This window comes from Manacus vitellinus, unplaced genomic scaffold (genome assembly GCF_001715985.3).
Source record: "Manacus vitellinus isolate BGI_N305 unplaced genomic scaffold, ASM171598v3 scaffold_6_pilon, whole genome shotgun sequence".
NCBI classification, from domain to species: Eukaryota; Metazoa; Chordata; class Aves; order Passeriformes; family Pipridae; genus Manacus; species Manacus vitellinus.
Window position 1 is genome coordinate 4,904,767 of NW_021940750.1, and position 19,123 is coordinate 4,923,889.

General features: G+C 41.3%; 1 protein-coding gene across 1 annotated transcript in view; it reads right to left on the minus strand.

The window, feature by feature from the left end:
* LTK (leukocyte receptor tyrosine kinase) overlaps window positions 1–16,176 on the minus strand; it is a 32,859-nt gene extending 16,683 nt beyond the window's left edge. The window contains exons 1-8 of the mRNA XM_018082254.2: window positions 16,103–16,176; window positions 11,965–12,059; window positions 10,530–10,532; window positions 6,956–7,054; window positions 4,562–4,739; window positions 3,902–4,052; window positions 1,785–1,916; window positions 1,094–1,250 (exon numbers count right to left, since the gene is read on the minus strand). Of these exons, the coding sequence (XP_017937743.1) occupies window positions 1,094–1,250; window positions 1,785–1,916; window positions 3,902–4,052; window positions 4,562–4,739; window positions 6,956–7,054; window positions 10,530–10,532; window positions 11,965–12,059; window positions 16,103–16,176 (889 nt within the window). The remainder of the gene's footprint in view (window positions 1–1,093; window positions 1,251–1,784; window positions 1,917–3,901; window positions 4,053–4,561; window positions 4,740–6,955; window positions 7,055–10,529; window positions 10,533–11,964; window positions 12,060–16,102) is intronic.
* Between the last annotated feature and the right edge of the window lie 2,947 nt (window positions 16,177–19,123).

Sequence of the window (19,123 nt, forward strand, 5' to 3'; positions counted from 1 at the left end):
TAAGGAGCCCATCACTTCCCTTCAGGATAACTGGTTAGGGCTTTCAGCCATGTGAGATGCTGAATTTCCTACAGAAATAAAAATAAACTGGATTTCTTCATCTCATTCTAGTGTCCCCTCTGTGAGGCTATTGCAGCAGGAGATGGACAACCACTGAATTTATCTTAGGTATAGATTCTAGGCACAGCCAACAAAAGATTATAAATAAGCTTCCATTTCTGGTATAATTCCCGTAATATAATTCTTGTTGTTAGGGTATCCTGATTTCGGCCAGGACAGGGTTAATTTTTGCAATAGCCGGTAGGGGGCATGTCTAGGACCCAAAAGTAATTCTATACCACCGCATATCATTGCCGGCAGGGTGGGGGTGGGGGTGGGGTGGGGTGGGGAGGGGTGTGGTGGGGTGGTGGTGGAATAAGTCGAGTAAGCGTGGTGGAGACAGCAGTGGGGGAGCGCCAGTTCTGAGCTGGAGGGAGCGGTCAGGTAAAACTGGTTCCGAGCAATCACATGTGAATCATTTGCCTACCTCGTACACTTTGTTATTAATATTGTTGTTGTTACTGTTTAATTTCTTATCTCATTACTATTTCTAGTAATTTGTTCTTATCTCAAGCTGTGATTTTCACCTTTTGTGCCTCCAATTCTCTCCATCCCACTGCAGGGAGTAAGTGGCATGTGGTTTAGAGAGTCTCAGTGAGAGCACTAAATTGGGAAGTACCATTCCTAAACCACGAGATAGGGTTTCAGGGGAGTAACAGGGAAAAAGTCTTCTCTTCAAAGGCCATTGTTACAGTGTGAAGGAATGGGTTTCATCTCTCAAACATCATTGTCACTGGGTCAGTTCATAGAAGAGAAGAGTCCTCCTATGGAACAGCCTCTACTGGAGCACTCATCACCTTTCTTATGAATTCTCTTTTATCTGATGACACACCATATAAAAAACATCCCTTACAGACTACTCAGTATATTTGTAATAACTACTGCCACAGAAAAATTCCAGAAGATCAAAAGAGAAACCCTTCACTTCATGCCCACAGGACAATGTGTATATTCAGCCACCTAATTCAGACCTTGTGTGGTTTTGGCATCTCACCTGATGCCCCAGTCCTTCCGCTGACTCCAGGTACTGCAGTGCTGTTCTCAAATTGCTCCAGGGGTACATCATCCAGGGAGCTGTCTTGAGCCTTCAGGTAGGCTTTTCCTCCTCCTCCTGCTGCGATGAGCAAAGGTTCGAAAATCCCATCCTTCTGCTGGAAAACCCCCCATCAAACATCAGAAAAACTTCGCATCCCTTTGATAGGTGAACTCACATAAACTCATCAAAGAGCATGAAAGAATCCCAAAGAAGAGTGGACCAAGGCCAGGGCCATGCTACTGATTGCTTCACAGAATCATTAGGAAAATGTTTTACATCATGTTCCTGTATACAAAAGTAGCTGTTTAACTGAACACCAAGATTTTAGGATTCATTTGTTTTAGGACTGCTGCCTGTATTAAAGTGGGATCCCGGTGTAATTCCCAGATCTGAGCTGTTAAGAACTGAGAAACCAGTTCAACTAGCTTAGTGACAGTGACAAATATGATCAAGGATATGGAAAGAGATAAATAATTAAAAAGACAAAAAACAGAGACAGAAGGTGAGGGGAGGGATAGAGACAGGAGAGGGAGACTCCTTTTTCATCATCTTTCTTTAAAGAACTGGTTATCATATGACACGACTGATAGTGAGAGCTAGTTGCTCTGCTGGACACTACTCAGACAGGATGCAAAGAAGAAATACTTACTCTAAAGATGTAGGTTGCTCCTCCTCCACCCCCACCTCCTCCAGCCCACTCCCTCAGATCCTTTTTTTTTCTGTAATCTTCTTCAATGAGAGATGACTCCCCTAAGCAGATCTTCTGGGTTTCAGGATTGCTCTGAAAGGAGATGAGAGATGTACTCAAATATCAGCCAAGTCCAACTCATGAGAGTTGTCTGTATATTTCAGTATAATAACATATCAGACATATATAAAGCACTATGTAGGTTATCTTCGTGGAAAGTGAATTCTTCAGCAAGGACCGATAGCTGAGGGGTAGGTCTGTCTGTTACCTTGATTTTTAAACTCCCATTATACGTGCAAGTGAAAATATAGTAATAATGATAACTCATTATTGATGTCACATAATTCATATTTCACATACTTAGATTTTCTTATAACCAAAAACATTAAAATGTTTTGCATTATGGATTAATTCTCAGAATGTTCTTACTGCTATATTTTTTAGGTATTTCTCAAGGTTATAAACATATAAAGCACACAGAGGTGACCTGCACGTAGTTAAGAATGATCTACTGACATATCTTGGAAGAATAACTTGAAGACCCAGTTTGCTATTCCTGCATGGCACCAGTTTTACTTCCTGTATGCTCTCATTCATGTGGAATCATAGAACGGTTGAATGGGTAAGGTTGGAAGGGACCACTGGAGGTCATCTAGTCCAACCTCCTTGCTCAAGTAGACTTCCTCAGAACATATAATTCAGGATTCTTTCCAGACCACTTTTGAATATTTTCAGAGAAGAAGACTCCACAACCTCTCTGGGAAACCTGTTACAGTTCTCAGTCACCCTCACAGAAAAGAAGCTCTTTGTCATGTTCAGGTGGAACATCATATGTTCCAGTTTCTGCCGATTGCATCTCATCCCAAGATTGAGACTGAGATTGATTGACAATTGACAGAGGGAGAGCTCTTTCTCAATTCTGGTGGTGGTGCTTCATGGCCTTTCTTAATTGGTGGAGCAATTCAAATAAGAGAACGAAAGATGATGAGGTTAGATGAGAGGAGGGAAAAGCAACTGGGGAAATCTGAGGAGAGAGAATCAAGGTTTGGAGCTGCAGAACTTCTTCAGAGAAAGGAAAACAAACATTAGTTACCCAATATACAGATTCACTAGCATTTCCAAAGTCAAAGGAAGTTAGGCTCTGGAAGTGGGAAAAATAAACTGAAACTTTTTCCAGTAGTGGATATATTAGATAGATACAATTATTGTACTCTATAAAGTAAAGAAAAGGTGGGTTTAGAATCTGTTGCAGCATCTGGGTAAGGCATCATATGCTCTGGGCAAGGTAAACAGTAATTTTGAATGCCTACAAGAATAGTTTATGCACCTCAAAACACCTCAGTCTGTGGGAAAAGGAGAAAATGGGTTTGTTCCTGGGCAGGGGTTAACTGATCACATTTCTAGAAAAAGGCAATATCAAAGAATTCATGCTGAAAAGAGGCATTTTTTGAGCCTATGTGATAAAAGGATTTTCAATTCATTTGGTCTAGCATTAGAAGACACATATATAAGTATACATGCCCACTTCTCATAAGTGTTTTTTTGTTATTACAAATACCTAATCCAGGGGGCACTGTAGTTAGTGGAAACATTCTCACTGATTTTGATAGCCTTTGAATTCAGACCTTAGTTTCTAAGCCTAGAGAGTATTTAATACAGTGCAGCCACAACACTGCTGATTGCTTCCACAAATAATAATAAATTGTCTGAAATCCTGGCACACAGAAAGAAATCTAGGCTGTGGAAAAACAATAGAGGGAGCACACCGCTTTCACCTACTAGCTTTCTGCTTAAAATAAGCACAAGAAAGCTGATGAGGAACTTATTTCAAAGACCAGGAACTTAGAGCAAAGTTCCTGCAGGCTTCAGGTTTATTTGTGGATTTTGGGATTGCTTTTCTTTTCAGAGTTCTTTATATTTTTGAGATTCTTTCTAACTTGCTTTATTGGTTCTCTCCAGTCTCTCAACTGGATTTCATTGATGGATTCTGGGATTTCTATCTTTTATCACCAAACCCCAAGCCACCCACTGAATCAAATCTGCAAGGTCTCTGCCCACACATGCTTGGTGGCCCTCACCCCAGGGCAGGCATCCTCTCCCTGCTGCCCCACTAAGATGTACAGCAGTTCATCTTTCTCCAGGTGGAAGGTGGCTGAGATGAAGACCCCGTGGGACCTCTTATTGTGGTTTTTGGCTCCCTTGCCTCCGGCTGCTCCATAGGCAGAAATCCTGCAAGAAAAAGTAAGTAGTTCAAGAAACAACTCTCACTCTTCTCATCCCCAAAGTAACTCCATCTGTAAGGTCTCCCCAGCCTTCATTTCCAAATAGACATTGCTCCAGAGCAGGCTCCCCTCCTGTAACAGCTCATGGCTATTCTTTGTCTGAGACCCAGGTAGACCCAGACTAACCCTACACTTGAGTACTGGAAGCAGAGACTTCAGGAGCAAATAGCATGAGCTGGTTACAGCCCAATCTAAGAGTCAAAGACTTCTGGACTAAAATGATGGCAGCGCTTCCACTTGGCTGCATGCCCATTCTCACTCCTGTTCTGACCTCTTCTAAGTCACCACTCCACTCTTCCATGCTTCATAGCAGCTCAGAACACAGATCCTTATAGCTACCACTCCTATTTCTTTGTTCCCACTCAGTACAGATGGTCCCACACTTATGGTTGCTGAAACTCCATGCACAAAACGTGGTTAAATGTGGCTGCCTCTCCAGAACACACTGATATTCACCTGTATCGGTTTGTGGCTGGCACTCTCCAGACTTGCACTCCCCGGAGCCTGCCCTCCTTCTCCACAGTCACTGTCACACTGCTGTTCTTATAGGTACTGTCACACTGAGCTTGAGTTGGCCCATGTGGACCACTGGCACCACATGTTGAGAACCACCAGAGAACAACAGTTGTGTCTCCTGTGACCAAAACAGCAAGAGTTGGGGCAGATGTGAGCTTCCCTGTATTTCTCAGATACACAATCATAGAATTGCTTAGGTTGGGAAAGACTTCTAAGATCATTGAGTCCAGCTGTTAACCCAACACTGCCAAGTCTACCACTAAACCATGTCCCCAAGTGCCACATCTACACTACTTTTAAATACCTCCAGTAATGGAGGCCACCTGGGCACACTGCTGGCTCATGCTCAGCCAGCTGTTAACCAACATCCCCAGGGCCTTTTCCACTGGACAGCTTTCCAGCCACATGTGCAGTAACTCATAGAACTGCATAACCAAAGGATAAGTGCAATTGAAACAAACAACTGTTTCTTGTTGATATCTTTCTTTAATGATCCTTTGATAACAAAAATTCACATTATTATTACTATTATTCACATAGAACATTAACCATTTCTGTATAAAAAAATAGATGATCAAAGGAAAGATCATGTTGCAACAATATTTGCTATCTACAGGGTTTAAAAACTCAGTATATCTATTTGATCACATTCTTATAATTATTATTATTATCATACAAAAAATGCTTAAACTTGCATTTTCAGTGTGAAGGTTTGCAAGTTAGTATGTACTAAAGTTGCATTTATCTATTCAACTTAATGCAGCTCCCTCATGATACAATGCACTAAAATTTCACTCTTAACTATAAGATCACAGAGTACTTATCCTCACTTCGTTCTAGTCATAGGACAACTACTGCTCTGTGTATAGTCACTGTTTGCTTTTTCTCCATCTCACCTTATGTCCTGCACAGTATTTAATAAATCATGGACTGGGGATAAACCCCATCAATTTTTTTATTTTTTGGGAGAGGCAGGGGGGAGGTGAGAAGGGGAGAGGGACAGGACTTCTGTGAAGGGGTTTATCCAAGTGTCTTGGAAATTTCTCTTCTCAGTGCCAGTATGAAACAAGGAGATATTAGGCTTTCCAGATGAGAACTAAAGCATGTACACAGAAACAAGGGTTGAAAACATCTGCCATTATGACTAGTGACCATCTGTGCAACATGGTGAAAGTTTTAAGTGACTCGTCTCAGGCTTGCACAAGAAGCCCATGGCAGCAGCAATAGCCTCTTGTTATTTTCAGTAGGGGCCCTTCTCCTCCAAGCAATTTTTCCCATTAAGCATTGTTCTTTTGTTTCTACAATAGTGCAGGAGATAACTATCTCCTGCATTTCACAACCCTTGTCCAAGACCCAAACATGTCCACCTTGTCCAGTACATGAGGCCTAAGAATAAAACTTTTCAATAACGTATCTAAAATTGTGTGATGCAGCACGTGCACCAAAGCCAGAGTCAAAAGTAGAACTGTCAAAGAGCTGAATGATTAAAATAGAGGTAAAAATCACAAATCTTTAAAAGAAAATTCAAATCTTGTTTAAAGGGAAAGACAAACAAAACTATTACCAACAGATGTCGTCCTGTGAACATGTGGATGGATCAGTGTGGTACAAATGTTAGCTACATTACAGAAATGTCTGTCCCTTGAGCTAAAGGGAACTGACAGCAGTACAGATTGTCACATTCCAGGAGGACACAGCCTTCAGAAGCTGGTACAGTCACACACTTGCCAGCTGCAAAACATCCTCAAGGACAACCTCTCTCCCTCAGCCCTTCCTTTGGACCACTCTTCTCACCCAGACAGTTGTTATCTGTCCTCCAGAGTGGTAATCTTTGCTACTATCAGTAAACTAGTCCCCAGTGTCCCCTGTTCTCCTAGTTTTTCATCCAATTTTTCTATTGAATCAGTTTCCCGATCCTTACTTATTTGGCCTCCCTGGATTTTCATCTTTACACCGCTATTCTGTACTCACTTTGTTCAGCTTCACTGCTCTCCAAATCCAAGTAAATCTCTATTCCCAGCTTTCTGTACTAGTCTACACCTTTTATTCCTGAGCTGCCTTTCACGCACTCTGAATTTGAGTCATACAGCTTCTGCTTTTACTTAAAGAGATTCTGCTTTTCTTTAAAGAAAACCTGCTATTTAAAGACTGGTGAGTTGGGCTCCAGCAAACTGCTTCCCCATAGTGAAACAGAGACTACCTGACATGGTCTCCACATCTTTGGCATGGATGTAGTTGCCCTATTGCTACAGGGCAGGCAGATCACACACAGGAGATAGGAAGGGAACCATCTTTTATAACCAAGAGACAGGTTTTCACTACTGAATCATGTACCTGAGAGGGAGGGCTCTTCCAGAGGTTTCAGAAGACGCTCATCCATACTAATCTCATGTGGGTACTGGCGTTTCCCACCAAAATTATTTGGTTGTCTTCCTGTAATAGTTTGTAGAATAGAGGAGAGAGATGGGAGGATGGTAGAAAAGAGGGACGGAAAATTTCAAGATCATATGAATGAATTAAGTACAACTATTTGGTTAAATTAAGTAAGTATTACCTCAGGCAGAAAAAGTATCTTAGACAATCATAATTTTGTATTAGTCTTTTAAGCCCATGCCTTGAGTTAGCTACTTGTATATGTGCTGAAGTCAGTGGGTCTTCACATGAACACAGGCCTTCCATGTTATCCCATGCAGGATAAACTCCTCAGCCAGCAAATTACACTAGCGGGGATTACAACAGACTTTAGGAAAAATATAGTGTTGGAGAACAGATACCAGGTGTTGATGCTCTGACAGGGGACAATTCTGGACAGTGAAATCAGTGGAGATGTAAAGGAGAGTAACAGCAAAAATCATTATCTTTGGTTCTGAGTAGTGTGATGGCAAGTAAACCAGCCTAACAGGTCACTCCCCTCTCAGCAACCAACTCTGAGCACCTGAGACCTTGCTTAGAGAATAAAATACTAAATAAAATTACATGTCACACTAACACAGACAATTAAGAAATAGCAGCATACCCTTGACACAAGACGTAGATGTTTGGACAAACCCTTTTGAAAACCACAGGGCAAAACTCCACATTTCTGACCAGTGAAATAGGCCTTTAAAAATCAACCCTTTCTCAGAGAGAAGGGATTTCAAATCAATTGCTGATCCAAAACATTTGAATGCATTGAGAATACCACACAACCAGTGCTACCTTACAACAGGAAAAAGTAATAGCTGAACCCTTGCCTTATAATCTGTAAGCATCCCATTTCAATAGTTAAATTACCCATTTTAATGCAGATTTTTTGATTGGAAAATCTCAATAAGAAGAAGGACAGACTTCCTTCCATTTTATGAACCCTCAGTTAATTTAATACTGAACATTTTTGATCAGTTGAAAAACATTACAAATATTTCAATTTGTTCCAGTTGTGAGAATTAACAACTGTTTGATGCTTTATCCAAAAGAGACTCACTCAGTTCCAGATGGACAATTATCTCTGCCACAAAGCCACTGCTCTAAATAGCAATAATTAACACCTTTGTTAGCTGTGTCAGAAAGGCCAAATAACTAATTGAAGCGTGGCGACCTTGCTGAGCTTTTACTCCTGAGAATATTCCCCCCAGGTCTGGCTGAAAGCACATTGATGGATGGAAGTAAAAGAAAGCTTTGTACTGACACGCTCTGTTCATACTGAGATAGAGAACTTCAATGGATGAAATTGTCAAGCCAGTAAAAAATGAAATTAACCAAAACCAAATGAAATTAATTGAATATAAGAAGGAAAACAGAATGAAAAATACAATGAAGGACCAGGAAAGATGCTCCCAAGGCCTGCACTGAATTACGAATCCCAAAGGTCACAACAGTTTCAGATATTTAGTGATGTACAAGAAGTCTGGTTATGTTTGCCAGAGCAAAGGAATGTGAATGACTCTCTAAAACAGAGTTGATCTGTGTGTCTGCAGCGATTTTTTTCAGCATTGCAACTGAGTATCCTAAGGCACAGCCTCATTTCCAAACAAACAATCTTTCCTCCTTCTCCAAACAGTCTCAATCCCTCACTCTCCAGAAGAAAGTTTCTGTCTCCTCTGTGCTCAGCAGCACACAAACTGCAAGACAGGCTGAGCATTGCCCTGTCCACATGAGCTGCTAACTCTTAGAAGGCTGATATTTTATGCACTGTCTGGTATGAACTTGTAAGGTGACTTTTTCTACAAACATGGTGTAGTCCTGGGATCCAGGGGCTGCTGCTTCTGTCTATTTTAGCTTCCACTTCCTCTTCTAGCAGCCAACATGTTGGCTGTAAGTGAATGAAACAAGAATTAATTCCTATTAGGTGTATCTATATCAGAAAAATATGAAGAGCATGGAACTCCTTTCTCCAGTTTTTAGCTAATGTGGTTGATTTCCCCATTGAAAAGGGACAGAGAAAAGTGCAAAGGAGAAAGACAAGGCATCTCCTGCAGCCAGAGAGATAAAGTACTTCACTCCTCTGTCTGTGGGACTGTAATGGAACAGAGGTCCTGTGGCTGAGATTAATATGAGTAAGACGCCTCACAGAATCCTCAAGGTGTGAATGGTCTCCTCAGAGATCCCACCTTACTAATGCAGGCTGTAGTATTCCTGGAAACCTCTCCAGCTTGTTCTGGAGTGTGACAGAGAATGAGGAAGCTGCACCAGCTTCTTCCTTCCCAATCCTTTTGGCTGATCTATTGCATTTCTAGTCAACACCTTCTTAAATCTGTGAAAGGAGGCAGTAATGAGTCTTGAACCATTCCCCACCATTCACCTCAAGCAAAGAGACTTGCAGGTCAACAGAATCAGACTTTGCTGGATCAGAGACTCTAAACTCAAGAACTAGACATAGGCTATAACTCTCTTTGGACAGTCTTGTCATTTATAAACCAGTCTTCTGAGAAATTGTAAATGACACACAGAATGAAACGTAATTTCTAGGCCAGGGTAGTAGAGTCTGATAGACCACAGACCTGTGATCTCAACTGGAACAATATAATGTTCAGAGAACAAAAAGGTAATAGCAAAGGCAGTGAGGAGGGCAACTATCAGCACTCTTTTTGCTATGTCAGTCCATGTTTTCATATTTAGACACTAAAAATTTAGACCTCTTCCCATGAAAACACTAGTTAACTAAAACAATGAAATGTCTTTATGCCTGTCCGTCTGAAGTTCTCACAATGAACCAGATACATGCCATGTGGTCTGTGACACTGTCTTACATAGGGTGATTGTATAAACCAAAAGGTGGTTTCATCTCACTTTTACACAGAGAAAACATCTGTCAGTGCCCAGAAGCTGCCATCCAAAAATGGTCTGGTTTTTTTTCCCTTTATTGATGTCTCTTGAGCTGCCCTCACTACCCAGTTTTCTCCTCTTAAATCTTACTGAAACTTTCCTCTCAATTTTGAGAGGTGAGGAAAACCTCACCTTCTTTCCCATCTTGCAAACATAAACACTGCTTTTAGTCTGCACTGGATTTTGTAGAGAATTGAACTACAAGACTGAAATAGATGGAGAAAATAATATTTACATCCTAGCAATAAGCAACTCCTTCCTTCCTGCCATACATCCCTCCTGCTGCCCTCATGAAAAGAATTCACTGCTTGGATTTTAATTGGCTCTGTCTCTGACATCTGAAACCTGTCTTTGCCAGGGAGAAATAATTTCATTACTGAAAACACAGCAGAGCTACTGGGCTTCTCTGCAACCTAACTGAATTAAAGTCATGAGAAGACAAATGCAAGGGATTGCTTTCAGAGGTGAGAAAACATCAATTTGCACAGAGGATTCAAGGAACAGTGGCAAGTGCAAGGCTTCCAAGAAACATGTTTCCTTTGTGGTGTGTTTCTTCTGCATGACTCACACAGCTGTGGGACATGCCTTCAGATGGGGTAAGTACCAGCTGCTCCTTGACATCAGTACAATTTATACCAATTGAAAATAAGGAGTAACTTGGCCAGTCTAACGGACAAGCTCTGATAACATCGCTGCAGGGGCATTTACACCCCACCTATTTGCAAAAGGATGCATACCTACACCAGACCCAAATGTCTGTGGGTAAACTGGAGGCTGTATCTGCTCTCAGGAAGACAATAAACTCCAGCAGCTGGGTGCACATCAGCTGGCACAAGCGCATCTGGAATCACCCCCTTCAGTTTCCTCAAGATTTCAAAACAAAGTGTGAGCATGGAGGTTCCAAAGTGTTTGGGAGCCAGGGCTGTTAAGGAGCTGGAGTGAACAAATGACATTACCATTGAGGAACAGCTTTACCTCCTAATGTCAAATGAAAATATGCATGCTTAGCATTTTATAGAAAAGTGGTTTCTGCTCACAGAACAAAGGGATCGAGAACAGGAGATTGATTCAGAAAAGGATGGGAAGGAAAAGGGGCTTTTGTTGATGAACTTTTAACACAGATCTGTTTTAATATAAGCCTTCCTATTTGTTATGTTAGGTTACAGTTAGCCACTGCAGGGACATGTTATTACCCTAAATGCTGACACACTGGGTGTGGTGACACATGAAGTGTGGCACAGGACCACCAATCTACATTTTGTCTGCAACAGAAATCACAATTCAAGTGTTATCCTCCAATTCCTTTACAACAGAGCATATGTCTTTGCTCATGGGACAAAAAGGCCATTTCTATTACTGGCATGTGGTTCAAGTATCTAACTTCTTTCCTCTTATCTGGTAAGAAAATCCAGCTCTTGCTAATATGTTTCAAAGGGTAGCAATGGCTCCATTTTTCTGTGGAATATATAGTCGTCAGTCATGTTCACAGTAATGAAGCAAAGTAAAGCTGTTATATATCTGGCAGTGACAGTTAATGCACCTCCTCACAGAGTAAAACAAACTTGTTGCAGTAATCTAAATTTTATTGTCAGAGAGTCACTTTATTCCTTCATTTTCTTCCTTTCCTCCACTAAAATATGGTGACTTTCCCCTTTGATTTCAACAAATTCCCTTCAGCTACCAGTTGCCAGGGTGCATAGGTCAGCAGGGACTGTGAAAGAACAGTGTGATGTAATCCTTCCACTTAGGGGCTAAGAAATAAGTCTTGTGTTTCTTGCCAAGACACAGGTAGGGCTCAACTATACGATACAGGATATCCCAGCTTAGAGAAAAAAAGAGCACTAGGAGAGTCCGATAGACCATAAAATTTCCTCTACTTGCAATCTTCAATAGGTCTGAGATAAAATGGCATTGTGCTGACTAACCTAACACAAATGATCCATGTGCACGCTGTGGGGAGAACAGAACAGAACAGATCTGTGGGATGCTGATTACACTACCCAAATTCTTTAAGAGGTTCTGCAACATTTGTGGCTCACCATCAGTGAAGCAGTCCAGTCCAAATGTAATATTGTCGATAGCAATGTCAGCTTGGGAATTCCAGCCCCAGGTTGCCAGGAGTTGCAGTTCAAACCTTTGCAATAAGACATAAGTTTTAGGGAAGACAAACAAAGGTGCAGGAGAGGAAAAAAAGCAAAGCAAACCAAACTAAACCCAACCCAACCCTAAAATTACAATGTTTCCTTGTCATGGAAACATGATCATCATTATTTCCAATGTTTCCTCCAGACAAGCCCTGCTGAGCAGCCAAAAGGGCTTGCTGTACGTCTTAGACGCTCATCAACCATTAGTAAGGACCAACCAACATTCATATAATTCCACAATTAATGAGGAACAAGAATGGCAGCCCTACTTCCCCTGCTGTCTGCACACATGTAGAAATACAAGCTACTGTCCCCCACTAGTAGCTATACACAGACAACCATCCATATTAAATTACCAGAAACAGTCAGGGAATTAGACGTGTGTAAAAGGGAAGGGGGGAAGAAAATCTCCTTCTTTCCAGCCCAAAGAGACAGTTTAAAAACTAAACAGAATATGTAAAGGTCTTGGGCCTGATCCTCAGGCAGTGTAACTCAACAAGGTGGCATGAGTTTATTTCAGAAGGTCTGGACATTTTAAATTTCAGCCATAACTCCCCGAAGTGTTAGCTCTCTGGGCTGTCTCATCTTTTTCCACTGTGACTAGGTGTTAGTTACGTACCTAGGAGCTCTGTTATGTCCCATGTGCATTGCTACATTCTGAATTCACAAGGAAGAAAGAAAATGGGCCGAAGGATCTCCTTCTAATGGATAGGACTGAATAGTTTTTCATTAAATTTCAGAAATAAACAGATGTCTGATGTCCACTCCATTTAGAGTTTATTAAAAGCATATGGAGAGGACCTCTACTGCTGTCACTGGTGAAGTCAACGGTGATTTATGAGAGATCGAGCACTGACCTGCCTAACACATTAATCATTCAGCCTAGGAACACACTTGTCCTAAATTAGTGGCATTAAAATACGTGTGTGTATTCCACCCACCAACCAAATGTTGGTTGATATCCACAGTCAGGATAATGTTGCATAGCTGCATCAAAACCTTTAGGGATAAGCTGCTCTTACCCCAATTCAAGAAAGACCCCTTGTGCTTAAATGAAAGCATCCACACCTACAGGATCTTAGCACTCTGGGAGTAAGTGTTGGTGCAGTGAATGCAATCAAGGGTCTCTTGAATGACCACTCTCTTAGCTGTGGGGTTAGAGAGGGATTTTTTTGTTAGATCCACTTCCTGCAGAAACACTCCTCTTCATTAGCAGGTTTAGAGGTAGTTTTGCATTTTCAAACCTTGTATGTAAGTCAACCGAAACAGTAATTTCCCCAGTCATTTGATGGAAGAGAGTCACAGCACCCTGAGCCCAAACTAGGGCACTTCTAGGATCCACAGGCATAGATACAGCACCACAGCCTACTCCTTACTTTAGGCACTCATATGACATTATACCCTTGGTCAGATCAATCTGCTGCATCTGGTCCATGGAGGCAGAGCAAAAGAGTGTCCATGGCACTGCACTACAAGGTAAATTTCTGCTCCAGCTGAATACAAGTGGGAACCTGGGGAATGATCCCCCTCCCCCAGTACATGAAAATAGACATCTCATAAGCTCTGGGCTCTGTATGCCTCCCCTTCCTTATAACTTCAGAAAAAGGGGAGGAATTTGCCTTTTGAACTCTGTGCTGTGTTAGCCAGAGGGGTTTCCAGTGTTCCTGCTCACTGAGCTCATTTTGCTGACTCCAGTAGATTACATTCTCCAGCTCTCTGGTGTCTGGTCTTTTGCCTGTTTGATTTTCTTCTGACAGTAGCCTTTTTCCATGTGTGTGGTATGAATCAAATAAGTGAATTTGCCAGCTGATCACCAGAAGCAATTTTCCAAGCAGTTAGATGCCCAACTGGGAGGCTGATTGGCAAACTTTGTAGTCTTCCTTCTCTCCTAAGAAATAAATTAACTGGAGGAAGCTCTTGCTAAAAACTACTTGTATATCACTTCTATGGTTTCCTCATTCCTTCTGCTAAGGCTTCTCTACATCTGGTCCGTTAAGTTCAGGACCTGCTCCAGCAACTATTTGTGCTACAATTCTTGTCTACTCCTCCTCCCTGTGTGATCTGTCGCCTTCCTACCCATTTTATTACTGGCTATCATCCCTTTAAGGAACCATGGAAAAATATAGCCCTCTAGCAAGGGAAGGACAGGAGTCTCTTGAAGAGTTGGGATACAGAAAAACAATGTGACAGCACTAAAAATTTCCCTAAGTACAGCATTGCTAGAGTTTGTATTACCACAGAAAGCTGACAGCACCCATAAATGTGCAGAAAAGTAATTCATGAAGGTTTATACCAAACTGTACTAAGATTGTACAACGATGTTCATTATACACCTCTGTTTACAATTGTTTGCAGCTTCACTAACCTTAAAGCAATTTAGGCTGAACTTTTCTATTTTGGGTGATTTGGTATGACTTTTCTAGCAGTCAAAAGGTTTTGCTAGTGTTGAGGATGAAATAATGCAGGGGCTCATCGTTTTGACCATGCTCAAAAATGCTGGTAACTTTTTAAGTGCTCTGTGCTACCAGGTATTGGAAGTGGGATGTGAAATTTTTGAGGAAGAGTCACATGGCAGAGATGAACTTTTTTTCCCAGGTGAATGAGAATCTGTTAAAATTTTAAGAAAATATCTTTTAAATTTTTTAATCCCTGACACTTCCATGCCTAGTATCAGAACTAAATATTGATACAGGAATTGGAAGCTTTGGGAAACAAGCGTAAGGGACCATATATGAGAGGAGGCCGATGGTCCTAAATACCCCTGAAGAACCCCATGGTCTCTGCTGTGGATAGGTCCACATGAAAGTGCCTTAGGAAAAGACCTGTTCTGGACAAATTCACGGGTCATACTTTACATATACATAACTAAACAGATGCTAATCCACAGGGCTCCAGAGAAGAATATTAAATACAGTGCTAGCAGGTAGACCAATCCTACCCTAAAAGAATAATACATGAGAAAAGTGCATATGATGAACACATGATAATAGTGAGAGCAAAGGTAATCATGCAATTAAACCAGAAAGAGGGTAAAAAAATGTTCTCCCTCTCTCTCTCTCTATCACTTCCAGACCCAAATACCGTAGCCTTTTTCACAAAGATGCAAAGAATATTTGAAGGTAAAAGGAATTTCCTCACACCTTCTATTCCATGAAGTTTTGAGACATTATTTATTACCAATATTGGGTAGATATATTTCCATTTATAGTATTCAGTATGTGTATAGACTTGGACTTTTTTTTTTATCTTAAGTTTCATGTGAAAGAGGCCTTCCTGAGGAAGATGAAAAAGAACAGATTGGAGAAATTGGAAACACGTTCCTGTTGTGCAAAATAACCAGCTGCCAACACCAGCTACATAACTTGAGATGGAGTGACACTGGGTGAGGGAGGAGAAATACCTGAATAAAATTAGATCGCATTGAAATTCTTTGAATCTTCAATATTTGACTTCATTTGAGACCAATGTTGCACTGTATTTTCCCATCTAAACCCTTGAAAACTTGAGTGCAAGGCTAATTTGGGCAACAGTCTTTTCCTAAGATTATTGCATCAGTGATGTGTCAAGAAATGATCTCCAGCTGCCTAGGCTGCACTGACATAGATCGTAGACTAGACAGTGGTATTGGCTAAACTGTGGGTTTACCGTCCATTTGACTGACATGACTGTTTTTTACTGTGGGAGTACAAAGTGCAGCTATGCTAATATAGCTGCTTACCTATTGGGAGCACTTTGCCCCTGTGAATATACTGGCTTTCTCAGACTGGTAAAATGTTTCTAGAACAGATGCTTCCTATTCCCAAAACCTAAGTACTGTTTGAGGCTGCACAGAAGTGCAATCACATGATGTGGGCTTGTGTTGAGCTGAGCTGTGTGTGTGCACAAAGATACGCGCTTATACTTTCTGAGTAAGCAGAGTCACTTGAAATGGCCCTGAAACAAGACAAGAAAAAAGTGACACTTCACCATAAAGACAGTAACAATTTACTAAATCTATAGGGATAACCCTGGATGCTGATGGTGGAGCTCTTACCGGTTCTGAAGCACTGGCATTGGTAAGGTGATGAGAAACCAGTGGTCACTCCAGCTCCCTGCCCTTTCCCACATTGGCAAAATGACTGGAGCTCCCTTTATTTCTTCCTTGACAGAGAAGGAGACAGTACCATTGTAGCTGCCAAATACATGCACTGAGAACTGGATCTGTAATAAAGGAAGAAGAGGGAAAGAACAGTAACCTGTGACAAAAAAGGAAAAGTAGTCACTTCTCCCCTCCCTGGGGATTTAAGACACCAAACCTCTGATCCTGGGTCAAACTGTTTAATCACAGAGATCACTAAGCCCCCACTCATTGATTGTGTATAACTTAACAGCACTGCTATCATAGAATTTTCTTAATTTCTCATTAATTTTCTTAATTTCTCACCCTGCTGACACTCCTATTGGACAGCTGTTCTTTAGCCACTGACAACTACCCATGGCCTCAGACACCATCTGGGAGTGAGAGCACTGGTTTCCTTGTTATCACCTTCTCCAAGGGGAGAGCTGTCCTACCCCAAATACCCCTGAAATGAGGGGTATTTCCCCTACAGGCAGGAAACCTCAGTAGATATACTTGCTCCAAATCATAGGCACCCTCTCTGTTGTAGCACCCATATGACAAGTGAACAACCTGATCACCAGGCTACAGAATATTTTGAAGCAGGACTCATTCCTCTCTTTTTTGAGCAACCACCAGTTTGCCGCAAAGCAGGAGAAAACTGTCATTTCTGCTATTGCTTTGAATGCTCAGCTGTTCTTCATATTACAGAGAGCTCTGGTATGGGCAAGAAAAGGAGCATACACACGTGTGCTGCAAAGCACAACCACAGGAAGTTCCTTGCTCCTGAAATGTGGGTTCAAATCCTTGCCAATGGAGGAGAGAATGGATCCAAATCTCCTGTGACCTCCACACAATAACCAACAGCTAATGCTTCTCCTCTCCTCATTTTGTAAAGCTATCTCCAAGCATATTTTATTTTATTGGAATTAGCCAGAAGACATGACCTGGATTTATAAATAAATATAAATGCTGAAGCTACATTTCTGGCACCTGCACTGTATTCCTTTTCCCAGCTCTAATTAGGAGGCATCAAAGCTTTCTCTTTTTTCCCTAGCAAGACTCCAGCTCAAACTTGCAGCTTAATTTTCCTAAGTGTTATAACTATAATAATATTTAATAGTTTTAATTCCAACATCTCAGAGCTGCCCAAACCTCTTTGTAAAGATATGGGCTGAAGACAACTTATGTGATTTTATCCAGGTCAGGTTGCCCTTATGTTTTGAAATTCCTGAAGAATGTGAACAGAAGTTTATTATCTTCGTCTATTTCTGGAAAATCTAATGCCTTCTAACTTCACACTCCTGTCCTCAGTGAAACTGTCAAGTTTGTTAACTCCTATAAAAGTATTGCAGAATTTATGAAGTCTCAGCAGCAGGTACAGTGAATGGTTCAACAGCCCTACCAACCAGTTCCCTTTGCTATAAATCAAGGCTAGCCCACACACTTCCAGCTGTGGCTACCTTTCAGAGGAATAGTTGGTACAGGTAGGCTGGGGAGTTTTCCATAGTGAGTAACTGATTCGGGACTCCTGCCTTCCCTTACGGGGGATGCACCTTACATCTCCTTTCCAGTTCTCAACTAGTAGCTAGCTAGGCAATATATCCAAGTCTTCTGCTTTCCAGAGTTTTGCAGGGTGTGCAGAGGGACAGGATAGTGGGTTATTGTGCAAATAGTGCTTACAGCCTGATGATTTACTCCACAAAGGTGGTGACAGAGTGCTATACCTGGTAGCCTTCAGTGGCAATACTGGCAGGCAAGCTGGTACTGTAAGCCTTAGCCATTCCGCTCGTCTGAGTGCTGTCTGCTCGCAGGTAGAGGAAATGTCCTGTGAACATAAAAGTGAATCAGAGAAGACAAAATAATCTTTTGATTTCTTGTGTAATCTCTTGAAATAATTTAACATCATTATTGTTAATGTAGGTACATAAATGCAGGTAAACGTAGGTGTAAGCGTAAGCATGGCTGAAAAACCTCAGATACCACTCAAGTTCTTCCCATACAGGGGCTCACATCAATCTACAGCCCAAATTCCTATACCATTAGCATCAATGACTCTTGCTGAGACAAACACTGGGCTGTTTGCAGTCTTTGTTCTCAAGAGACAAACAGGACACTCATATGGGCACCCTTCATTTTGACAGGGAACTGTGAGACAAGACTCATGTGTGTTAGCGCTTCTGACTTTCATCCTGAATATGTGAGAGTCTGGCTTCCCTCCTTCTTAATTACCAAGCTGATGGTTCTGCAGTTCTGGGAATGCTTTGACTCTTTTTTTACTGTGGTATTTTATGGCAGTGAATGTGTATGATCACTTGGGATATGCTTACATGTGATGTTCTTCCTAATCCAGTGGTGGAGTGTGGCAAGGGTCTTCAAAAGATTTGTTTTCACAAGCTGCCTAGTTCTGTTGGGTGATTTTTATTTTGTGATGCAACAGCTATCATATTGCTGCTGAAGTACTCTGCAGTTGCATAGCTCATAAGAATAAGAAGGTAGAAAGAAGTTACACAGAGAGAAGAAAATTCCTTAGATAATTTTTTAAAGTGGAGGAGAATCCTAGTCTCTCATAGTTGTGTTAACTTTGTTGTGGAACTTGTTTAATATAAGTTTTGAACCAAGTTCAAAAGCTAATTTTAGGTATATTTAAAGTTGTTATAGATAATACTGATGCTAAAGTTCATTTGGCAATGGTGCCAAAATTTTTAAACTAATTAAAAAAACTTAAGTTCAAGGCTATTGTGTATATGTAGGCACAGAGAGTGTGAGAGAGAACTATGAGGAACTTACCACCAGTGGCTTGCAAGGTAGACCCTACGAATAAGTCGTCTTGAATCATTTCAGAAAAGCCCTGAATAGACCAAGGAGATCCTGTAGTTTCATTCAGTGTCCAGCCACATGGACCCTCTTCAAAAGAGCAGTGTGAGCCCTCTGGGAGACTGTCTACAATTGAGAATA